The sequence below is a fragment of the Pelmatolapia mariae genome, linkage group LG10_11, assembly GCF_036321145.2.
Source record: "Pelmatolapia mariae isolate MD_Pm_ZW linkage group LG10_11, Pm_UMD_F_2, whole genome shotgun sequence".
In the NCBI taxonomy this organism is placed as follows: Eukaryota; Metazoa; Chordata; class Actinopteri; order Cichliformes; family Cichlidae; genus Pelmatolapia; species Pelmatolapia mariae.
In genome coordinates, this window is record NC_086236.1 from 21572846 (window position 1) to 21598591 (window position 25746).

Below are 25746 nucleotides of genomic sequence, written 5' to 3' on the forward strand. Positions count from 1 at the left end.
AAACCACTCAGAACTTGAGAGCTCCCACTGGTCATAAATAACAAAACGTAGAAGATATTTTTACCTCAGGGGGATTAATAAAGTATAACTTAACTTTGGGGACACTTGGCTGAGTTTGGACATAAACAACAAAGGCCCAGAGCCCTTGTGCTGCACTTTTTTGTAATTAAAGTTTCCATTGCTGCCTAAAAATCATTTCACTGTAGCTTGTTCATGTCACAGCGGCTTCATTTTGTATGTAGACACCCCCAGACCCTGTAATCACCTCTGTCAGTCAGGAGTGAAATGTAAAAATGAGAGTCCTGGCTCAATTTGTCCAGAGTCAATATATAAGCTGGGGGGAAATTAAAGTGACTTATTAGCCTGAACATTTGACTTTCAATTAGAGCTAATTAAGCTACAAATAGTATTATACAGTCATCAAATAAAAAACTTTACATATCCTTAGCAGGTCTAAAAATTAAGTAAATATAGCCTGAGATGAAAAAACATGGCATATTACATCCTGTCATTATTCTTTTAACAATATTTTTTCATTTTTAGCCATTCTGTTGTAGATTTGCTGCTGTGCTTGGGATCATCGTCTTGTTTCCTCACAATGTTTTGGCAAATCCTTTAGCTGTAACACATACAACCTACTTTGATATACAAAGGACTTTGTGGTCAACTTAATGACTCCGATGTGTCCAGGTCCTGTGGTTGCAAAACAAACCCAAATCATTAACCCTCTACCACCGTGCTTGACAGCTGGTATGAGGTATTTGTGCTGATATGCTGTGTTTGTGTTTTTATCAAATGTAGCACTGTATTATGGCCACACATCTCCACTTTGGTCTTGCATGTCCAAAGAGTCATTATTCCAGAGGTCTTGCGGTTAGTTGCAACTTTGCAAACCTAAGCTGTGCCACTACATTCTTTTTAGAGTGAAGAGGCTTTCAACACTTCCAAACAAACTGTACTTGTTCTTTCTCTAATTGTACTGTCATGAACTTTAGCATTTAACATGCTAACTGAAGCCCTGTTAGAATCTAAGATGCAACTCTTGGTTTTTTCCAGTTTCTGTGAGGATTGCACAATCTGACCTTAGGGTGAATTTTCAGATTTGTCCACTCTGGAAACGATATTGAAGGTTTCCCACTTCTGAATAATCGTTCTCACTGTACAATAATGAACTTCAAATGATTTGGAAATATCCTCATAACCCATACAAGATTAATGGGCGGCCACAATTGCTTCTTTCCTTATTGGCATTGTGTTGCCACACACCTTAATGCTCCAGAAAACTGCCAAAACTTGCTTTTATAGAGGTGCTCACACTAGCTGATGATCAGTCAAGTGCATTTTATTAGCATCACCTGGCTGCTATTTAGCTTCTTAATTCCTGTGGAAGCAGCAAGGGGATACTTAATTTTCACACAATGCATCTGCATTTTGGCTTAGTTTTTGTTAAATAAATAATAACATGATTTTGTAGTTCTTATGAGGTTGTAGTTCCCTAATTTGAAGACTTGTTAATGACCAGATTATGTTTTTTGATGGTTTCACAATAAGTAAAACCTTAGAGCTTTCTTATAATAACTGGATACTTTAACACTCTTTTTTGTTTTTCTTTTTTCCAACTAATTGATTTAATGTTCACTTACATTATAAATGACCAAAAAGCCCTTTCACAGTGGTCGTTCCTCGGTCATTCAAAAGCACGTTTTTCAATTTCCAACATGACTTTTATTTTGATTTTTTTTTAACAAACGGGAACACTTTATGCTATGTCACAAAATTACACAGTTAATACACACTAAGGTCAGCATTATTCAGCATGTCTGGTATGTTTTTACAAGCATTGAAACAGTACTGTACATAGCCTCACCACATCCATGATATAACATACAAACTGTCTGGGGAATAGTTACAGTTTCTTTAATATCTCAGTTTTATGCATGGAAAGTAAGCTGATGTAAACGTTTACTTTACATAGTTTACAAATATAAACAAACCTGCGGACACACATGTAAACTCACATTAAGTTGTTAAGGCCAGAGTGCACAGGATGCAATTACTGACACTTGTCATTGGATGCTTAAGAGCTCGCTGCGGCTGATTCTGCAGCGTAACGCTGTGATGGGTGATGTTTCTCTGTCATTAGCGGCACGCCTCCTCCACGGTCTGCTTCATAAATGTGAATGCCTGCTGGTTGTCAAATCAGACTATTACTTCACTTCTTCTGTCCGGTTATGTTCTCTTGGCACCAGCTAAGCATGAAGTCATACTTCAAAACTTTGCTCTCAACAAGAAAGTGGTCAAAAAACTTGCATGATGTCATTTCGCCCTACAGTCAGTAATAGTCACTGCAGGTGCACTAGCCTTACAACATCCATTCAAAGTCCAACTTTAACTTCCCCAAACTTTGAAATAGGATAGACTGGCACTCAGGGAAACAGGGCTTATATGCTTCCAGCGTCTCCTTTACGCCTTCACACTGTCGAGACATATCCAAAGTTCAGTCTTCATATTAATAAACAACTCCAGCAGATGTTGGTGACGCAGTCTCAAGTCACCCATCAATGCAATTACTCCAATACATATTATTTTCTTAAAAACATGAATTCATAATTACAATGAATTGGTGCTTTAGAGGTTTATGACTAATGAGAAAACATGGAGCAATTTTCTTTGCAGAGATCCCAGCTACTTCTTGGAAACCCATCATCAAATCAGAGAAGTTTACGCCTCTTAAAAAGCTTCACTATCCTTCTCTTTACCTACACCCCTGCAGCTGCATAATTTCACAAGAAAATGAGCCATAAGAGGAAAAATCATTAACATCAGCAAAAGATATTTCAGGCAGAGAGAATGGCTCAATGTGCTGCTCAATGATCAGAGCAGCCAGCAGGCTTTACAGCCTCCTGTGTCCGTCTCTATCGCTGCATCTCGCTCTCGCAGCATCTACAGTGCATGATGGTGAAGGCGCACTAAAAACACATCTCCTAAGGATAAAAGAAGTGAGAGGGTATGACAGCAGTAAATTGGCTTTTTCCTCCCCTGAGCCCTACTCTAGACTTCCCCTGCATGCTGAGCAATTTGAATTGTGCTGTAATTGCTTATGTTGCTTTTCTCTCCTCGTCATTTCTACAAAAGAATTTGATCTCATTACTTTTGCCTGTGGTTGAATTCGCAGCCACTCACTGCGGTAGGAATAATACTAAGTGGCGTGTTAACAAAAGAAAAGGAGCAGAGTGACTCTTGCTCTCAGCTTTTCGGTGCGCCAAACGCAAAGAACCGTATACGACGCGACAACGCGTTGGTTTTACATTTCATCACTTTTTTAAATGAAGCCATTTCCAAAAGTGTTTCGTTTTTAGTGGTACAAAGCAGCTTAAGTGTGGTGCGGTTCCCTATTAGCTCGTTGCGAAGTGGATTATCTTACTCTACCACAGTATGAAGGAGGGAGAGGAAGAGCCGAAGGGGCAGCAGAGAAACGGATGCGACATGAGTCATGAAAAAGAAATCAAAAGCCATGCTCATGCCTGGTTGCAGTGGAGTAGACTGGTTATGGTTTTTGGGAGCAAGTAAAGTGAATGTGGCCTTGGGCAATGTGCTTCTTGGTAAAAGAGGGGTTTCAGTGTGAAGCAAGCTCTAGATGGAGCATTTGCCCAGAGAAAACCTCTCAATTCACCCATGCTCTCATGTATCTGCTCGTGCTGTTGCCTTCCTTTCATTTGAGACAACTTGAGCACAGAAAACATGGATACAGTGGGGCTACAGATATCTTTTAACATCTGAGGAGGCTCAAGAGGAAAAAAAGATAGAAAAAAATGCTGGGATACAAAACTAGAAAAAAGGAAAGAAAAAGTGTTATGAGTATTTACATTTCTTCTTCATGACAGTCCTCTGAGGTCCATTCTGAGTGCTGAGATGGATTTGACAGCAGTAGCGAGTGTAAAATGTAAGTGGAGAATGAGATGGAGGCTTCAGTAGCTCCAACACTTCCAGTCTATGATGAGCGCAGGCAGCAGCAGTAATGGATACACGGGCACTGCTTGGTTAGCTGCTCCCCGCTGGCTCCCTCTAGCACCCGATTCTGTGTCAGAGTCCTTCTCGGAATACGGCGGAATGACGTTGAATTCTTCGCTCGCCTCTTCCTCCTGCTCCTCTTCTTCGCTGTCCTCCATCTGCGGGAAGCACAGGAAGAGCGATTCTTTCAATTAACATGTGTGCTGGAGCATGGAGGAGAGGTCAGGAAGAGAAAGTCTACATTAACCCAGAATCTAAAGCACATGTAAAAATATCCTAAAGGCAAAAAACCTGGAAGCTAAGACATGACTTTTAGGTTAACAAAAGACAGAAAGTACATTTCATTTGTGCAACTTGAAACTATCTATCTATATGTATATATAGATGTGTGTTTTCGTAGTCAGTTCTCAATGCTATTTGTACACTATTCTTCATGATGATATTTTTTTAAATAAAAAAAAAGGTCAACCCCCAGGACGGGACCACTTCAGAGAAGTGAAACGTGCACGGGCAACAGATACACAGTTATAGGTGGAGCTGAGAAGAGGAACCATGGACGGGAATGAAAATTAGCAACTAGGAAGCCACGGTGAGGGAACGGCCACTGGTGAGCCACTGTCGTCCTGAGCATAGTGAGTGCTTAAGAGGTAGGACGAGGTCAAAAATGGGAGAAGCAACAAAAAAATCTGCAGTAAGCGACTTGATCATTGTAGAAATCACCTCAGTAAGACCCCCCAGAGTGGAGACCCATGCCAAAGGACTAACAAGTGCTGCACTAGCTTCCAAAACTTCCTTTGCTGTAGCCGGGGAAACTTTTCTTCTTCTGTGGTTGCAAATACTGTTTTATGATTTGGAGTTTTTATATCTACTGAATTGCCTGATAGCTTTATTCTGCTCACCATTTGATTTGGTAAGATTTTATATTTTTATGTCCTGTATTTCCATATTTTTGCTATTACACCCATGAGCTTATAGTAAATTTGAATGTTTTATCTTTTTTATTGTTAATGTTTTTGGGATGATACATTTTTTATTGTGAATAAATGATTTTTATCTACTCTTTAAGCTACCACTCTCTTGTCTGCTCCACTAAGTATCAAAAGAAAAAGGAGATGTGTGGTGCTGATCTGTGGATGCATCCTTACTGAAACCTAATAATAGTTAGAGTACAACTGTTGACCGTTCCTACAGCATGACAGGGCTGTCAGCATATATAAAAACTGGCAGGTATAGGCTGAATATAATTACTGGTTGGACCGCTGTTTTTATTCAAAAACCGAATTCTGTTTTCATCCATATTTTTCAAAGGTTTGTGCAAGTAAATCTTTCCATGTTTGTCATTGGCTGATTGGTCACATGCTGCTAACACTGCCTCTCATTGCTAAATTAGGAAACTGCAGATTGTCTCACTGAGTTAACAACCACCTTCGTGTGACTGCTTAGCCTGATTGTCGATGTTGGAGTTAAACCAGAGGAGGAAAAGATATTTGGGGTATGCAAAAGAACTGACCTTTGCCCTCTTTTGCCTTTCAGCCCCTCCCCACAGCGAGGGAGTCTACACACAGAGTCGAATCTGTAAAATGATCATTGCAGATATATTGCATATAGCATGTATATAAGGTGCACTACAACCTGTAAGGCTTTCTACTCAAATTCTATGACCTAAAGTACAAATAGGCAGTTAAACTACGATGAAGCATGTAACCCAGCTGTCCTTGACAGATTAGTAACACTCCAAAAATTACAATTTAAATGTAAAAATGAGGATCATAAGAACCCAAGACTTCTAGTAAGCCTGGTCCATTATTAATATTAATGAAATTCTATAAAATCACATTTAGGAGTCCCACCAGTAATCTCCAATTTGTCGTGCAAAAGATTTAAAAAGTCAAAAGCATCACTTCTCTAAGGTAAACGTGCACATTTTGCCCAACACTTGGGATGAGGGATCTTGTTATTTAGGCTTTTCCAATGTCTTCTGTTTCCTCATGTAATCTGTTTTTGACTGTATTTGTATTTCAGGTCCCCGGGGAGCTATATCAGCTCTGCCCATGCTTTTGTTTCATCATTTCATTGAAGATAGTTCTTTAAAAGTCTGGCTGTATGTTTGGGGTTGTTGCCTTATGCTGCGGGAAAATTTGGGACAAATGAGATGTCACACCAAGGAACTGTGTGATGGATAAGAATATAAAAAGTGAAAGTGAAAATTTACACAGTCGGCACGAGTCAGCTGGCAGAAAACTCCCACATTAGCTCAGTATTAGTACATAAATGTATGCTGGGCTTTCTCTGGTCTATGCTTTTGATGTAAAGCAGCGTACAGAAGCAATGGTTTTCACTTTTTGACCATAGAGCCACATCTACTGATGACCTGAGTGTGATCTTTTTTCAGTAAAATATTAGGTTATTCACAAAATTTTGCTCTCAGTGGATTGCTTAAAGCTATTTGTACAAATAAGAAAGAAGCAGAGCTTAATATTAATAACCCAGATAACATTTTACACGACTTCTCCTTCGAGAGTTCACATTCAACAATCTCTCACTGCTGAATGACTTTCTGTGCTATATATTTTTCCTTTGAGAAAGCCTTGAGTTACAGTGAAGCCTCCATTCAAACACAGCCACAGAGGGCTGTGAGGGCACACTGAATGGAAAGAGACTCACCTCAGATCCTTACTTTAGTTTGGGTTTTACTTTTTGGCCTTGACATTTCACTGCATTAAAAGTACAGAAGGAAACTTGTAGCACAGTCATCTACCCATTTTTTCATTCAGGTTTTCTCAAATCAGTTCATCGATAAAAGCATCAAAGGAGGTGTGGAGTGATGCTGCAGAGTTTCACTTTGGTGTATCCACGAGAATTCATAATCTGACCTTTTTCAGTGAAACTCCAGAAATGAACTGCGCATCTCGATGTCTTCTAAATCTACTAGCGGCGGAGTTTCTGTGCTACGAGGGTGGGTGGCTTGGGATAGGAGGAAAAGAAAATGAGGAATTAGAAGGATTAAACTAGTGAGAGAATGGAGACTATGAAGCAGATGGGTGTGCATACATGAATATTAAAAGTAAGGGCTGAGTCTACTGCTGCAAACACCTACGGCTAATCCTCAGCCACAATAAGAGGTGTGGATAGGAGAGAGAGGGAGGGAAGTAATCTGAGTTTATACAAGGAGCTCCGGAGCCCGGCACACTGCGATAGTCCCACTTAGGTGTTATCACCTGATACACAGGCGACTGCCTCTTTAGCTGAACTGGTACCACCAGCATATGGCGCAGAGAGCGCAGAGACAACTTACACTGTCGAATTCAGGAAGAGTGTTAACACTGACGTGGACCTTCTCCTGGTAGACGCGTGGGGAGGGCTGAGAAGTTGGCATGGGAGAGTTTTCCACAGGAGGAGGTGCGGAGATTCCCATGGAGCTGATGGCACTGCCTAAAAACAAAAGCAGCAGGGGAAATCTTCTTTAGCTTCACATCATTATTCATCCCTGAAGCATCACCCAAAAAAATTCAGTGACTTTTCTAAGCATAGTTAGAGCCATTAGCTCTGAAAACACTGTGCAAAACTGCATGAGATATGAGCCTCTCTCTTTTTGTTTTTGTGGCACGGTAGTGCAGCGTTTAGCACATTCACCTCAGATCATAAAGGTTCTGTTTTCAAACCTGCTAGTCTGAGACCTCTGTGTGTAAAGTTCTACCTGTGGCTACTTGAACTTTCTCTGCGTGCTTCAGCCTCTTCCATCAGCCATTGGATGGATTGCTGTGAAATTGGTACATATACCCACATATCCCTTGGCATGAGTTCTGATAACTGAAATTTCCTGACTTTTTATCTAATGCCACCTTTAGGTCAAAACCTTGTACAATATTTCTGTTGGCTCCCTACATATGAAATGGGATGAAAATAATCTAATTTCACATCTCTTCTACACATTCCAAATGTTATTTTAGCTAAATCCCACAGAGAACCTCCTGGCTGCCAAAGACAAGAAAATATCTGCTTTGGTGTGAACAATTATTCCAGAAATTAGCTGGGTCCATGCCACATGTTACCAAGCAGTTCTGATAGTTGAAGGACAGTAAATAAAATACTAAAATATTCAAATTAATATTGCAACTGTTTGTATTTGTGGTGAAGTCATTAGTGGGTGTACAAATACTTGTACGTATATGTAAGTATATTCATGTGAAAGAGAAGGTTTTCACAGGACTGCATGGTATCCTGTGATCCAATAGCTTGCAGGGATAACTGTAGCAGTAGTAACTTAAAGTAATTGTTTTCTGTATGACTTTGTCAGTCTCTCACATTTAAAAAAAAAAAAGCGGCTTTCTGCTGGTAACCCCTCCAAACAAGCAACACTCGTTCAGGCTTTTTCTAATAGTACTGTCATGAACTTTAACATTTAGTATGCTAACTGAGGCCTGCAGAGTCTGAGATGTAGCTCTTTGATTTTGTGCAGTTTCTGTGAGCGTTGCACAGTCTGACCTTCGGGTGAATTTATTGGATGTCCACTCCTGGGAAGATTGTGGCAGTGTGTAAACACACACCTGAATGCTCCACACCAGCAAACCACCAAAACCTCAGCTTTTTTTAGAGCTGCTCACACTTGCTGGTGAGGAATTAATCAAGATCAGCAACACCCAGGTGCTACTTATCCTGTTAATTCATATGGAGAAAATGATAGTGTAGTTCATTTTTCACAGTAATACACAGAGTGCTAAGAAAACTTTCTTTTTCACATGACTGCAGTTATTGCTTAAACACTTTTAAGTCATTTCTTATACTGCTTTTTGCACTAAAAATATTACCGGTGTAATGTTTTAAATTTATAATTATATAAACACGAATATTTCTTGCTGTGGGATATTCTAGCTTCAACCTGTCAGACATTAGCTACAGGGTGGGATATATAAAATGCACATCCTTGAAACTAGTCATTGTAATATTTGTTATATGCTGCATTTGGTTTCTTTCTTTTGCGTGCTCACTCAGCTACTTATATCTTAAGCCCAAATAATTTGATGCAGGTAACCAATGACTGCTGTGTATACTAGACATCTATTGATTGATTCTTGGCTGGACAACACTTAATGTGTGGTCATATTTTACTTAAGAGAACGTGTCTGGCCTCTAACAATTATTCTTGTTCTCTTATTAGAGTACAGTACATCAGTAACAATTGTTTCTACTGTATTGTACTGCAATTTTTTTTTACTTTTTACAGTTTTCTTTATACTTACACAGCAGCAAAATGAGATAATGCCCTTCCATCCATTCTGATTTGGCAACAGTTCAACAAGAAGCCACATTATATTTATCAGATTTGGTGAAAGGATTTATTGACTCCACAGAGCTTGGAAATCAGATTCACATTTGGCAGCCAGCCACACACCAGGGATGATGTCTCTTGCCACTGATTTATTTATAAGAAAACATTATGGTTCAATGGTTTGCCATTTCAATCATCAATTATGACCCACCTAATTTGAATTCTGTATTCATGCACATTTAAAATGCTCACTTAGATCAGCATGCCTACATTAGTTTAAATAATACTCTAAAAAGTAACATTTCCTCGGTCATTATGCTGACACAGGGTGATTTGTCACATACAAGATACTTAGCGTGAAGATGAGCAGTGTGTTTAAATTTTGATTTGTAAGATGCATCAGCTACTTGTGCTTCCATTTACATTTACAAGAACTCCTTCAAATAACACAAGATGTAGAAAAAATACTATTAAAAATAAAATCAACATATATTACCAAATCCTCAAATGTGAATGTCAATAAGCGTACAGTAAATGATCAAAAAGGTACACTGTTTCCTCAAGTTGTGTTTTTACAGTCGCCTTAGTTAAGTTTAAACTTCCTGAAACTGAAACTTTACTTTGAAACACATCTGTCTCTCTGAATGTTCATGCACACTTTTATTTTCTCAGAATGACTAAGACATACTCATGCCACAGCATTGTTTAGCCTATTCCTGTTGGCTGTGAAATGATAATGACACGATGCTTTCATAAGGAGCTGTAGTTGCACAAATACAAACAAAATATGGGTCATTTTAGCCCATTGCAAGGTGGTTGCCAGGCAACATCATGACATTATAATATATAAATGTATAATTCAGTTTTTACAGATATATACAAATGTTATTGTGAAATTAAAATGTCAGGGTGCTTGCATAAGGTGTTATAGGTGCATAAATGCTAAAAACAGGTCCTTTTAGACCTTTGCTAGCTGGTTACCAGGCAACCTCATGGTGTGACAATATATAATACATAACTGATGTTTTGTGGATATAAATGAGATGTCACTGCTGTGAAATTAAAATGACATAATGCTTGCATAAGGTGTTATAGGTGTATAAATGCTAAAAACAATATTTTCTTAGCATAGACAGCAATACCCTGTTGCTAGGTGGTTGTCTTACAACCTCATGTTGTCACAATATATATTACATAACTGAATTTTTGTGGATATAAATGAGATGTTAAAGTTAAAATGACATGAAGCTTGCATAAGGTGTTACGGGTGCATAAATGCTAAAAACAGATCATTTTGGGCAGTTGCTAGGTGGTTATTAGCATGGTGTCATAATATATAATAATTTAAGTTTTGTGGATTTGAATTAGTTGTTGCTGTCATAAAGTAAAAATGATGCAATGCTTTTATAATTTTTATAAATGCATAAATACTAAACACAGGTCATTTTAGCCCATTGCTAGCTGGTTGCTAGATAACATGATGACATCATAATTTCTGAGATAGATAAGAACCTTAAGGTGCCTAAGAGGTTCCTGTGCGCCACGTTTGGGTGCTTAACTCCTGATCATGTAGGAGGAGTTGGCAGACAAAGACAGAGACACAGAGACAGAGATTTTGTGTACTAGAGGAAAACCCCAGATCTTAAATTGTATTTGTCTTGAACCGTGTGGTTCTCACAAACTGTTGTGAGCACTGCTTTTGTTAGAACATTTCTGGTATCAATTTTTTTTTTCTTTGGATAAAAAACTGTAAAACTGTGCTGTGCTGCGTGTCTGTGAAGGTTCTCAGTCATCCAGGTCATCGTAGTCTAACGAGCTTCGAAAGAAAAGCGTCTGGACTTCTTAAAGTCTCTCGGCCATTTGACCTTAGAACTGAAGAAGCTTCTCGGATGAGAGGTGAAACGTCTTCAAGCAACTTTAAGAAGTCCAGACGCTTTTCTTTCCAAGCTCCTTAGACTGTGCTGTGCTGCCTTCCCTTCCCAGCCTTATTACATCGTACTCACGCAGACAAATATTGTTGGTGAACATCTGCAGGATGCGCTGACAGCCCTGCCATTCATTCCCACTGCCTTCACATGTGCACCACTGGGACACCTCTGTACTGCTGTTGCTCACGTAGTTGGGAGTCATGATGGTTCCTGGTTTTAGAAAAAGACCAAAGTCATACTGCAGGCACAACTTTATAAACTTTTAAAATCACATTTCCTTCAGTCTCAAGAATTTTATTTTCAGCACACACCTCTATGAAAGGTAAGACACAGACTACTAACGGTATTAGATGCCCTGCAGGTATGGTGTCACCAGGTTCCCAGCTCTAGATATTGATAATTTCAGGTACACAAAATTACATTTTGAGTGTGAGGAATGAGTGAAAATAATATTTCCCACATTATTTTGGTGAGCTGCTGGAAACACTGTTTTTGAATCTGCTGCCGTTGTTTTAAGTGATGCTATAAAGAGTAGCAGCTGAGGACCATTTGTGAACCCCTGTAGATTTATTTTGCATAATGAAAATTACACATACCGAATATTGCTGCTAAACACCTATTGGAGGAAGTTCTGTTTGTCAGATTCTGTCTGTTTTTTTCTGAGCTATACACTCTTTCAGCCTCTTCCACCTCTTTAATTTGTTTTCCTCCATCTCACCTATGAGTCCAGCATAAGCCTTCAGGCACATGGTTCTGCGTTCTCGCATACAGCCAGAGGCAGAGAGAGGGGAGGGCTGGCAGTTATGCTGGAAATCAGCAAAGCGGGATCTGAAACACACGCGCACACACACAAGAAGAGAAAACAGTTTTTCATGTGTCAGCACAGAGAAACAGAGTGTGCATTTTAAAAGTGTTTTGACAATTTCATTTCGGGATTCAGGGTTGTGCTGAATGGAAACAACAAAAGCAACACAAACAACGACATAGTATAGGAGCCCAACCCACTAGAGAAAGGGATACATGAAAACTGCCTGGTACTTTAGTAAAACTTCAAAGAAATGTAGCTTTCTAGCACTCTGACACCACCTTCTTTTCTGCAAAAATGCACACACTGTTATTGTCAGTGCTGACAGATCATTTGAAAGGTGTGCAAACCATACATTTTGCAGGTAGATGATGTCTTTTAGGTTTGCAATCAACCCTTTCCACAATGGAGGTGCAGTCCATATGCCGTGTGCATTACTGAAACATAACCCGCTGCTCGTTTTCAGAATGCTGCATAGGTTAGCACGCTAGACAAAGAGACTGCTTGATGCTACCGCAATTAAAAGTAATGAAGCATTGTTGTGCTTCATTACTTTTGTATAAAATCTGAGTGAGTCTATTGACTCACTGATTTAAAGCTGCAGTTCAATTTAAAACTTTTGCTGATGACAACTTCTTGAGTTCAAAATTCCCGCAACTCTCTCTTATGCACTTTGTGGCGTTTGGCCTTGTAGTTGTTCTTTTACTTAATCTTCTCTTTCTTTCTTTTTAGGCTTTCATTCATTCATATAAAAAGTATCTCAGGGCTAATGAAGTTAATGTATTAAATGTGCACAGATACAGTCATTTGCAGCTGCATCATTCAAAGCTTTTATCAATAATCAACAGCAGATCTATAAGACTGTACATTAAATGATGTGATGTGTGTTTTGGTGCTGTTTCCACACTCTGCAGTATAGTAACACATGTCAGCAGGAATGAAACAGGAGAACCTCCATCAGCGTAACTTTGTGCTGAACATTGGGGGGCTCAAGATCTCAGTCTAAATAAATAAATAAATCTGGGTAAATTCCCAGATGATTAAACATGCAGCTATTTTGCTGGTAATACCTGAAATGAGTAGAGAAAATCAACAGCCTATTTATGCAACATAATTCATAATTTTATTGGGGGGGTTATATTGGTTGGGTCTGATTATTGGGGGGGTCATTACCCCCCTAACCCCCCCTGGAAATTACGCCCCTGAGAACCTCATATCTCTTTGTTGCTCATAATGCTGCATATTGAAAGTGTGAGTGTTGCGTCACCGCCTTACTTTCAAAGTCTCAAGTAGTTTACTCTATGGACACTTTATTAGGTACACTTTGCTAGTATTCTGTAGTACCCCCCTTTCGTCTTCACTGCTGCCTTAATCTCTCATGGCACAGATTCAACAAGGTGCTGGAAACTTTCCTCAGAGATTTTGGTCCATATTGGCATGAAAGCGTCACACAGTTGCTGCAGATTTGTCAGCTGCACATCCATGATTTGACTCTTCTGTTCCACCACATCCCAAAGGAGCACCTTTGGGATGGGTCATGTAAATACCGTGATGTCATGTTCAAGAAACCAGTTTGAGAACTGAACCAGTTTGAACTGTTGATACAAGTCAGGATAGATTCATGCTTTTATTCTGTTACTATCATGTGAATTTTGCAGCACTGAGACTCATCAGACCATGCAACATTTTTCTCTGAGCTGCTTCCGTGTGAATGGCTGATTCGATACTCGCGTTTACAAGCAGGTGAACAAATAGACCTAACAATGTGTCTGGTGAGTGTTGTTATATCCATTTATGAACAATAAGTAGACAGTGCTTGAACAAAAACTGCCCTCACAAATCATCCTGATGAGCAGCGATGTAGCTTTGAATTCTGAGTCACTGGAAGTAAACTGGTCCAATCTTTTGCTCCCACTTCTGTATCTGTAAAAAGCTTCCTCGGTGGTTATGGCCCCACAGGACCTGTCACCTGCTTATATTTCCCTACGAGCAGACAAGAAAGGATACGGTACATTCAAGGCATAAAATATTTATATTCCGAGACTTTAATCTTTGAGTTACAATGCAATGATGTGCTGAAAACCCACGGCTCCTGGCATTAATATGGATGTAACATTCATATCTACCACCTGCCTGAGCACCGTTGCAGACCAAGCACCCCCTTGCCAATACCACTCTCTGTTGGCAGCATGACAATATTCCCCAAAAACCACAAAAAATGCTCAGGAAAATCCCAGAATAATACAAAGAGCTGAAATCAACGGCACAGCCTCCAAACCACCCACATTCAAATTCAAACAAGCATCGAAATTGGGATCTAAAGATGCACCACATCAAGTCTTACCACACGCCAGTACAGGACTCAAAGGCACCACGGGACACTCCATGCACCAACAGGTCAGAGCTTATTTAGTGGCACAAGCGGACATAGACAACATTAGCTTTTAATTCCACTTTAATTCCAAAAGCAAGGCTCGTGCAGTAGGTCTGGTATGTTCAGGACATCTTGGATTGTATCATCTGAATGAAATGCTAAATCACATCTGGGAAAAGCGGACCTGATGGATGAATTTTGTCAATGGAAAAAGCATTTGCAAAGGTCATTTTTCAATTATTGGCATTTAAATTGTTTACATTTGCATTCATAATAGTTTCTAATCATCATCTGTGCATTTTCTGGTGCCTTGCTACTTTATCAATAATAGGTTTCAGAAAGTAAGTTACTACCAGCTTCCATTCACTTTACTTTTAGTTGCATTTATCTCATATATATCACCCATGAAGGACTGCATGTTTGTGCTTTAGGGAAGAGATTATTTAATTAACTCATTCATCAGTGAAGGGGAAATTTTATTTGCAGCAGTTCTGTTGATACTAACAAAATGGGAGATGCTCATCAGAATGCAGCTCACTGGTGCCACTAGTGTTTAAAAAGACAGCACCATGCGTTTGATGTAGCCATGTTTGAGGACTGTGTCGAATCATTACTTTGTGGTTAACTTTGCAAATATTTCTGACTCATTTTTGGATGCTTTTTCTGTTCTGTGTCCATACGACGAGCCCTTAATGTTCTGTATCAGTCTACTCAAACAGCCATCTTACCTACACAGCTCATCTTTGGAGCAGTAGTTCTGAAGGCTGAGGCAGTTGGGCTTGCCCGCCCTCTCCTCCCCTCTCACATTTTCCTCATAGGAGCATGACGGGACGATGGTTTTCCTCCGGCGCTCCCCACACAGAGTGTCAGAGCAGGGACAGAAGAGCAAAGCGAAGCTGTACTCCTCTGGCACGCGCTCCAGGAAGCGCCGCAGGGCTTTGTGGCATTTCTGCCGGTTACAGCTGTTGTCAGAGACTGTTGCTCGCTTGGTGCAGGCTACAACATATTCTGACCGCAGGGAGCCACATTTCTCGTACAGACCACAGTCCTGGGCGGCCTTCAAGCACTGGTTTTGACCATCCATAGTATTAGAGGAAGCTGGGGGGGGGGATTCAGGAGGAAAACAGAGCAATGTATACCCAGGAAAATCAAAAATGGCATCTCAATCTAATTTTGTGAGCAAAATCACAAAAACGTTCATCTCTACCTGACATGATGGAGGCCATACGCGACATCTCGATGTTTCTCACCAGGTTTAACTTCAGTTCTTCATATGGAGACACTTCATACTCATCATATGCTAAAAAAGCAGAACAAAGACCACATCTATGACCCAGCTGAGAATTCAGCACATATAGACATTAAATGCTGACATCAAACCCACCTGCGAATCTCACAGTCCAGTAGACCTTGAGGCAGTGTTCCTCCCTGCGAGAGCCACGCTGACACTTGCAAACTTGGAGGGGGCGATAACGCTGCAAGGAGTTCTGGGCCTCCAGGCACTCCAACCGCGCGTCTGCCCTGAGGGGCGCCACAGCTTCCTCGGCTGCACAGTACTCCAGCAATCGATAGATGGCCATGCAGGACTGCTCCTGCATGCATCCCTGCTCGGCCACCAAACAGTCTACGGATGCAGATACCGTCACGCTACCTGCAAGAAAGGTTAATGTCGTAAGTGGTGAAAGCTGCATGTTGCCAACATTACTGGGTTTATTGTCCCACCATCCAGTACTAAATAGGCTTTAATTAAGGCAGCAGAGCCAGGTGAGTGCACTCCATAGGCACTCAACAGGTTATGATAATATCCAGAAAGGAAGATTAAATTGAAACTACACAAGTGCAATAGAGCAAAACCTCAGATCTAATCAAAGAGACTAAGGAGAATAATTTACCAACACTACAGGAGTATGTTATGGCTATAATCATTTTCAAATTATTTCCTCGTCTTCCCAGTGGGCATCGTAGTTGAATTTTCTTCTTCTGGTTTCTTTTTTTCCAAACAACTTAAAAGTAAATCTTTGACTTTTTTATCAGTTTATTGTTCAGCACAGTATTTGCACCAGTGGGAGTTATAGCATGTCCTCTTCAGCTGTTTAGTATGCTTCACCTCAAATTTTAATATGATGGAGCTCATATACTATGAGTTAGCTTCATCTCTCTTAAGAGTTAACCATCTTTGCTTTAAGTGAGCAAAGATGAGAACTTGAACAAATCTTTAGTAACCACTTCTGTTAGTCATATATTTCCTCAGCTTCTATATTCCCAACAACACAAAAAGGATTTTGCTCTCTAAATTAACATTGCCATACTGTTTGATTAAACTACTTAGTGGAGGATCCTACTGATGTTTTTGATGATTCATCCCATTAACTACCTCTTCATACACCCATGATGTATCCCATTAAATGCAACATTACTACTGCTGACAACTTTCCGAAGCGTAATTTCAAGATTGATTCCCCACCTTGGTTTCTGATTTTGCCGGATGTTCACGCAGTTAAAGTTTTGTCTCTTTTATTTTTGGGGTCAAATCAATGTTATTGTCCATTTAGAAACCTGTCCACACTTTTCTGTTCAAGCGCTTCTTTGAGGGTTTGGGAGTCAGCTTCCTAACTGCATTGCATTCAGAAGCTATGAAGAAACTCTGCCTAAAAGACAACCGGGCATGTGGTGAGAAAAAAAAAAAATCTGCTAGTTTCCTGGATCAGAAGGGATGCCATTCAACAGCCAGCCCTCAAGTCTTGGATGCGTCTTTGCTCTGCAAATACTTGAACCACCACCAAGAGAGCGTTTCCGGAATTGGCCCCTCCTATGTGACAGTAATTGGCCAAAAAGTGAAAGTAGCTTTCTATAAACAAGCAAGCATGCATAGAAATATCATTCAAAAAAAAGTTAATGAGAGGCAGTGATAGCAATGTAAAAATGTATACGTTTAAATGACATAAAAGATTATACAAACCTGACTATCATCCTCTTACATGTGTCACACTGGTATTTATTAGGCCGTGTTCAGATATGTGTACTCGTGAATGTGTTGCAAAAAAGAGCGCTGCTGTTATTATTATTATAAGAGCTATAATAGCTTAGGGCAAATCCTTTTGCAGCAGAGTTCCTTACATTTGGAACAAGCTTTTTACCGATGCCAGACACCGTCTCCACATGTAATGCCAGAGACAAAACCAATTTATTCAGCACTATTCAGCACGTCCCTTTTCACTTCCAGTTTTACCTTCACACTGAGACTCAATCTGGATATCACACTCAGACAGTGACTGAATTGAAACGTCCACTATCAGGATGTTCCCCCAGCTTATGTGCGCATTCATACAGCTGCTCCTGCAAAATATGCTACTTAAGGACGCTAAAGATTTGCATCAGCTGTATATGTATTTGTAGAAACATGCTGCATATCGCCAACCACATTTCCTCTACATGTCAGAACAAAAAACATGTGGGTCCATTGTGATTAGGCATGAAGCATATTTTGATTGGCAATGTTCTGCCTCGAATGACTACGAGTGATAAACTACAAATCATTTCATAATGCTGATTGCTGCTCAGTAAAAAAAAAAAACACAATGCAGGAAGGCCAGAGGCAGCCCGAGTGAGACGAGAGAGAGAGTAAAAACATTTGTTTAAAAAAAAAAAAAAAGCAGTCTTCAAAAAATGTATCTGAAGGAGCATTTCAGGAAATTAATTTTCTCAAATGTGACACATTATTGTCCCCACAAATTACACTTGATATACAGTAATTCGAGACTTGGAAGGAAAATAGCTTGGGTAGGCAATATGCACTCACTTTTCCCACTTTAGCTCATTAATTTTCTATATCCTGTCACTTTTTAAGTGCATGTAATGAATAGGCTGGCAGACATATAAAACTGGGTTGCACATAGAGTAAATCATCATGTTTAAAACTTAATGCATGCCTGCTAACAAATATCTGTACCTATTTCATACACACGTATACTTATGATTCAGTACATTAACATTTACATCACATAAGCTCGTATGCAAACACACGCGGCATTGTGTTAGATTGGTCACACACTTCGATTAAGCTCCTGCTGACTGGCGGCACAAAGCGCGGCTGCAATCCAATTCTGCTGCTGCATGTTTTGCAATCTCAGGCGCCACATGAGGTCCACGTCTCACTTTGGCATGAGACATATCATAAACAGAAGCTATGCTTCATCGCCGCAGCAGGAAAACTTCCAAAGCGACTGCTGGGACTCCATAGGGTGAGGTGGGGGTGGGGGATAGTAACACACAGGCCAATCAGTCATATTCACGGTTACAGCAAAGGTGATGATTACCTGTCTATCTGTGTATCGTGACGTCTCGATAATCCTACCAAAGTATTACATCCCAGCACTTTTAGCTGCAATTTTAGCAGGCTTTGTATAATCTCCAGTTTATTCATTATTCTTTCTCAGTGTTTGCTCCTTCGGGCTTACATTCGATAAAGACAGACTATCAGCAGTTTTACTTTGTGAGAACCTTTCATGGTGTAAGCTCACACATGCACATACCAACACACGTATACATCAGAGATAACAAAAACCTCTATGAAGTCCACACCAGCTCTTTTATGCCTCGTCCAGCGTGCAGGTCAGAAGTCCATTTTTATAACATTATTTAACGCCATGCTGATAAAGAAGCACTAGGCTCACATTATGGGTTTTTTTTGCGACGACAAATTGCTACAGTAAACGTACGCATTAAGGGAATTGTTGGTGTAAGCACGGGGTTTATGTTTTTCAGGAAAAAAGAAAAATAGAAAGAAAAGTGAGCGGGAGATTAATTACTGCGATATGTGAGCCATAATGCACTCTATTGATTTCTCACTGGGCTGATTAATAGAATTTGTGAGCTGATGAAGGTTGAAGCCATAAACGTCAAACCATACACCACATACCGACATTCACAGAGGGACCAACTGGGTTGGCAATTTTCTCTTCCGTCCTTTCAAACACATGGGATGGGCTGTAGAGCGTCCAGATTGTTGGGCAGTAATTTGACTTGAGAGGAGACCGTGGCGGGAGAGTGCGACTCTGATGTGAAATCTGCTCAGAGATTGTGACAGAAGGGACTTCTTGGAAGGAAGTCACAGACTCAAGGAGCAAATGGAAGCACAGCAACAAGATGGAGAAAAAGGAGAAACACGCTCACGGCTGCCACAAAGTGTTACTACGTGCACTCATTCACAAGCACACCAGTGGGATTCCTGTCTGACCTGTTCATGCATTTCTGCGTGCACGTAAAAGATTTTACTTGTTGTAACTGGAATTGTTGACAATCAGCAGCTACAGTTTTGTGTCAGGGAAAGTAGAGCTATAATTAAAATGCACTTATTGCACCATAAAAACACAAACACCTACTGCTCTTCTTGACCTTCTAGTGAGTATATTAAATAAATATAGATTAGGATTGGACTTTAAACAAACAAAAAATAGCAGCTTGAAGATGTCAGCTTGTGTTTAGGTAATTATTAGTAGCAGTTAAACCACATATTCAACTGTGGTTTTATAGCTGCAATGACAACGATGAGGCTAATGTTCAATATCTCTATAGCCCTGTTTTGTTCATTAGTGGCACATTAAAAGGACGACAGTGTTGGCATGCTAGGGCTGACCCACAACCATGCTGGGATATTGTATTTCAATGAAATTAACCCATCAACTGACCACAAGATGTCATGCTAAAAAAAACATGGGACTAATAAATGGGAGCGGATACCCCGCAGAAGATTATGCTCAAATCATGATGTGTAATTTGAACACTGTTCCCTGTGCAGTGTGGTCAGAGCTGCTTCCTCAGGAAGGACACAGATGGTTGATCAGTGCTGATTAAGGCTTCAGTGGCTCCTTATTGACACAATCGTTTCCACTGAGAATTATGCAAATTCAAACACTCGGCTCAGCCTCCTCTAACATTAAGCCTTCTTTTAACATTAAACATATGCTTAACAGTTTGCACATATTCTCTTTGTTACGAGCAAAGTTTCCCTACTGCCCTGGGCAGCCTCAGTCGAGCAGTTCCTCTTAAAGAAATGGCAAAAGTTGTTTTTTTTTTGTCTGTAATGGAAAGCTGACTTATTTAGTATGTGAACTCGTGCTGAGATGACTCTTATTTAACATGCTATTTCAAAGCGTATGCATTTCCTTCAGATGTCGCTGGGTATTGGGGACTTATTAGTGCTCAAAGAAAACATTTCAAAAGAAGCTGAAAACAAAGTTATTATTTATCAAGGAAACACAACAACAACCATACATTAGCCAAGCAACCACAGTACACTGCGTTATCTTTTTCTCCCTTGTCATTGTGCTTACATGCTTTTGTGACCTCTCTGTTCTGCACTGTAGCTTCTTCCTCTTCAGTCACTTCATGCAGTTCTACCTGCTGCATTTATTTATTCTCTACAACCTATCAAGTCATCGAAATTTGTCCACACCTAAAGTGTACAAGCCCCATCTTTTTACCAGCAGCTCTCACAGCTGTGGCCACATGAGGACAACACTGATTGGTTTAGTAACATGTTACATTGACTTAAAAAAAAATAAATAAATCTGCAGTCTTCAAAAAATCTGATCATTTGCCAACTTCTTTTCAAAAAGCTGTTTGTGGAACAACTCTTCACACCTCCTTAAATAAAAAACACACCTTGCTTAAATTACCTCGCATGTATGGGCAAACACCTCACCTTTCATTTTGCCTCAGTTTGTGCAACATAACAACACTAGTGCTGAAAACTTCCATACGGAGCCACTTGCTTAACCACTTTTGATGTACCAACCCAAAGAAAGACTCCAGGCCTGGGGGCCCCTCAGTAAAACGGAGTCAGGAGTAAGCAAAGCAGTATTAGCTGCTCGACAGTGAGTTGTTGAGTAGCAGGTAAAGCTGTCTGAATCCAGAGGCGACAGTTCTGCTGGTGAGGACAAGAATAATCATTTCATTTTCGGAATCAACAGCTACCCAGTGCATCTGGTACATGGATAATGTCTCACTTAATGAGCCGTGCCAGCGGATTGTGCAGCCACATCACGCAGGCAGCATCCCTCCGCTGTACACCAGGTAAAACGCATCAGGTGCTGCATCAGCCAGCTAGGGTGTCTGGATCTGTGTGAATATTTCAGGCTTCTGCCTTCTGCTGCCTGATGCAGTTCTAAATTCCAACGTGCCAAGAAATTTCTTGGCCAGACACACACACGAGCACTGACAGTTTCCATCGGGCTGTGGATTTTTTGTTTGTGCCATCAAGTGTGTGCGAGCAAGAATCAAGATGCAGTGCACACGCGAACAAATTGACTATTACAGCCAGTCATACATAAGTGACACAATTTAACATTTAAGAAAGTAGGGGTTTTTTATGCTTTTAGATTGACAGTGAGAAACCAGGTGTCATTCAGACCTACATTTAATTGCTATCCTTGATGTGATCGTTTTAATTAAAATGACTCCTTTAATGCAAAATGTCAAACAGATGCATATTCAGAGGCGGGCATTTCATATTTTTTATCTAAGGAATATTCAATGGGCTTCTTGCCAGTTTAATTTTTGTGTTCTGTCGTCCTAAACAAAACTGAATTACAGGCACAGGGAACATCAAGACAATGCCTGAGCATTCAGAGGGGAAGACAAAGAAATGCCTATGGCACAGAGAGAAAGATAAAGAGGCTGAGAATTGGATAAACCTGCGTGCATGAGGTGAAGTCAAATTGCCAAATAGAAACTCCAGGGAGACTAGTCCACCTAAGACGTGGGTAACTTTACACAGCCTGAAAATGAGCTCTAATAAATTTGTGACAACCGTGTTATGGCTCAATCACATCCACTAAATGAACTACCAAAATAGCAGCGCTCAATCAGCAGTTGCAGCCTCTACTGGGACTTTAGCGATAATCCTCAGGGGCCTGGCAGCAAAGGGTCAAAGTCGGGTTAAATGTCACTCAACAATAGCCAGCTTTCAGTTGATATAGCTGGCAAGCATGCAGTGTTTCCACATTCAAAGTGATCGCATGCATTATTTGTGGGATTTCTTTCCATTGCACTATTCATTTGGGGAAAGAACCGTGGATTCAACAACATATACAAATAATAACCCAGAGACTGAGTATCAGATCATATCTTTGACCCAATAGATGATAGATTTTAAAGTCAGCTTTTAAAAGTCGGGACTTTTGTTCAAAGGGGCGAAAATTCTTAATCTATACCTATAGATGTTTTTCTCCTCTTCAGTCTTGGTGACAAGCCTTTTGAGAAGGCCACTGTCATCATCTTGTTGGCGCTGCCATTGTTGAGGCCACCGAGTTGCACAAAGTCAGATATATTCCAAGGTAAAAATAACATTGCATGAAATGGAATACAGTTCTTAGGGGCCAGACTATTTATACAGCAACAGTCTGGCCAAACAGCCGTTTTGAAACAAAGTAGCTCCGCAACAGATTTGTCCAAAACGACATTAACACCGAGACCAGATTCTGCACCGATTACACTTTTTTTTATGACATTGATTAACAAAATTAAAATCCAATAATTTCTCTTGCAATCAGGTATAATGTCAGAAGTGAACATCAGTGCAGAATAATTTGCATGTGTAATGATTCGTATCTCGATTAATTAGCACTTGAAAGTAGCTGCTTTTCTTGGTGTGATTCCACCTAAGTGCGTGGCAGGTGGGCTTGAAACACTGTATGATGTTCTGCGTGTCTGAAGGCTCTGACATTCACGAGAAAGCATTCATCATCTAATGATACTAATCTCTAATGGGCAGCCTCACCTGATGTTATCTGAACATTCCCGGATGCCGAGAAGGATGAACCTCCTGTACTTGGAGTATAATCCAACAATTACACTATTTGCATGCATTTGTGCAGTGAAAAGCACAGGGTGGGTGGTGGCTGTGTTTCCTGCGGTCTGTGTTACATTAGATCAAGAACAATAGATCAAGATACATGACATGTAAAGAGCCACAAGCTCTGATGTACCTGTCACATTTTTCAAAAGAAAGATCAAAATGGATATAACTCTAAACCAGCAACCACAGACCAACAAGCTTTACGCTCCACTGAGATGTCCGACCACATTATTGACTTTAGACAATATAAAGGCACTTGGCAGAAGTTTAATGTGTGATCACACTGCAAATTCATGGAGCCTGCTGAAATGTCAGATATTGCTGAGAGGTCTCTCTCTCGAGTTGATCTTCACAAAAGACAATGACTGCTCGTGCTGTGACACTAAATGCTCTCTTTTGTTACTTCTATTAAGTTGTGAATGTCAGATTTAATCCTACAGCAAATTCACTTCCATTGCACATTTTATGAAATAAAGGAAGAAAGGTCTATTGTCTCAGACCTGAACACATCATCCACATGTAATATCTGAACTTCTACTAGATTTTGTATTATTTCGTGGACCTGTGTAGTTTTATTCTGAAGGCTGTCCCAAAAGTTTCTCTTAAACCTGGAATACAATGCAAGACTATTTATGAACCTGCGTCCAGCCAACGTTTATTCTCCTTCTCATGCGTGGACAAAAAGTATTTCTCCCTTTATGAATTTCAATATCAAGCCAGCTACCGCTCGGGTCACACAGATGTAGGCAATATACAAAAATAATAACAGAACATCAGCAAAACAAATTTAATTCCGGTGTCTTCATGTGTATCTCGGCTTGGGGCTTCATACTCTCTAATATGCTGCTATTCATTCATACATTTGTATGAAAAACACGCACGCACGCACGCACCCCCCCACACATGCACTTTCTTATTAAAGTTGCCGGTACTGGAAGAAAATATCTCTTCCAAAAGATCCCAGCTTGGCATTATACACCGCGATATGACAGTCTAAACGGGTGATTAAAATCTCACTTCAAAATCAGAAAGGTGATGCTTACCATGAGAGAAAACATTGAGCAGAAGTCCAACGATTATCATCCTGCCCGGTGACATTGGATAGTTAGGGATTAGGAAACTCGCACCCGGCTCACTGCAGCTCAGTGACCCGTCTCCTGCCACATCCAGCCTCCCCTGCCGCTGCGCCCGCACGGACTGACTGACTGAGGCTGATCGGATGGTCTAGCAGCCTATACAAAGTTGGCAAAAACTGAACAGGAGCGATTCAAGTTCTCGCGATTTTTGTTGTTCCATTTATTTTTCGGATCCCGGTTATATTGATCTCTGTCGGACGCCAATTCCAAAATCATTTATCCACAAAAGAAGAAAGAGAGAGAGAAGAAAGTTTCTCTGCAGCTGATCACGACAAAGCTCCCATCAGTCACACACCGTACCGTAACCTCCCGAGCGCGAGCTGTGTGGCGTTTGCGCTTCTGCCTCCCTGGCAGCTCCACAGTTGTCCAGCCAGAGTTGAGAGCAGACTGAGACTGCACGGTGCAACTCTTGTTAAAGGCGCAATGTGATTGGCCCAATGCAACGAGCGATTGTGGCCAAAGGGACGTGAAAATGTTTCCAGTGGGAGAACAGCTGGGTCCCAGAAGGAAAATATGGGCATCAACTTTATGGACAACGTGCATGTGTTATTGAGGTTACACAGGAAAAAAAAAAGTTAGCACCATTACTGTGAATCCACTCAACTCTTCACGTGTTGTGTTTAGTTTTGATGGTCGGTTGTGTTCAAAGCATAGCTCCAGTGAATGAACATGAATGCCTTCGACCTTGACGCTTATAATAGGCTTTTGTGCCATGCCAGGCTGCATTCAGAGGAAATCTGAGGAAGACGACCCTTTGTTTCCGTTTGGACTATATGTCCACGGTTATAAATCGTTTTGTTTTTTTTGTTTCCTCCACAGCTGCCTTAAATTAAACAGCTCTCATCCTTTCCATCGAGACTGGTCTGCAGTTCAGGCTTTTCCCATTCATATCAGTTTATAGCAGGAGTGGAACTGTGAGATCTTAATTTGTTCCAGTGCTGTGGCTGATCTGTGGGGGGAATGTGGTTATCCACAGAGGAATGAATTCAGAAATACTAAAATAAGACTGCTCACCTGTAACGCTAAGGTGATTTCCCTCCCTTGTGTTTGTTATTGCACCATTCCGTCTTTCATTATTTCCTCAACTTCTCTCACTTTCAGTATTTTACAAAGATTTGTAGCATCGTTGCAAAGGTTTCAGGTATATCCACTTTTTAAATAAATTGCTTATTTTTCTTCTTTTTTTTTTTTTACTTTAAGGTGTTTGTTTGTGGTTTCATGGAGTTCACAAGCCTATCTGTTTAAAAAAAAAAAAAAAAGCTCCACTCAAAAAAACATGATTAAATACACCCACAGCTGCCTCTCAATAAAGGCGAACAAAAGCAATTTAAAATTGCAAAGTGCGTGCAATTGACCTGCTGTCCTC

At 40.4% G+C, this 25746-nt stretch overlaps 1 protein-coding gene across 1 annotated transcript; it reads right to left on the minus strand.

Annotated features, from left to right (window-relative positions):
• Nucleotides 1-1719: 1719 nt before the first annotated feature.
• On the minus strand, nt 1720-25015 carry LOC134637623 (GDNF family receptor alpha-4-like). Its single transcript, XM_063488085.1, has 8 exons — nt 24288-25015; nt 15772-16038; nt 15595-15687; nt 15116-15485; nt 11927-12036; nt 11284-11418; nt 7307-7443; nt 1720-4169 (listed from the first exon to the last, which is right to left on the minus strand). The coding sequence occupies exons 1-8, from the start codon at nt 24340-24342 to the stop codon at nt 3969-3971; spliced, it is 1368 nt and encodes a 455-aa protein (XP_063344155.1). The 5' UTR covers nt 24343-25015; the 3' UTR covers nt 1720-3968.
• Between the last annotated feature and the right edge of the window lie 731 nt (nt 25016-25746).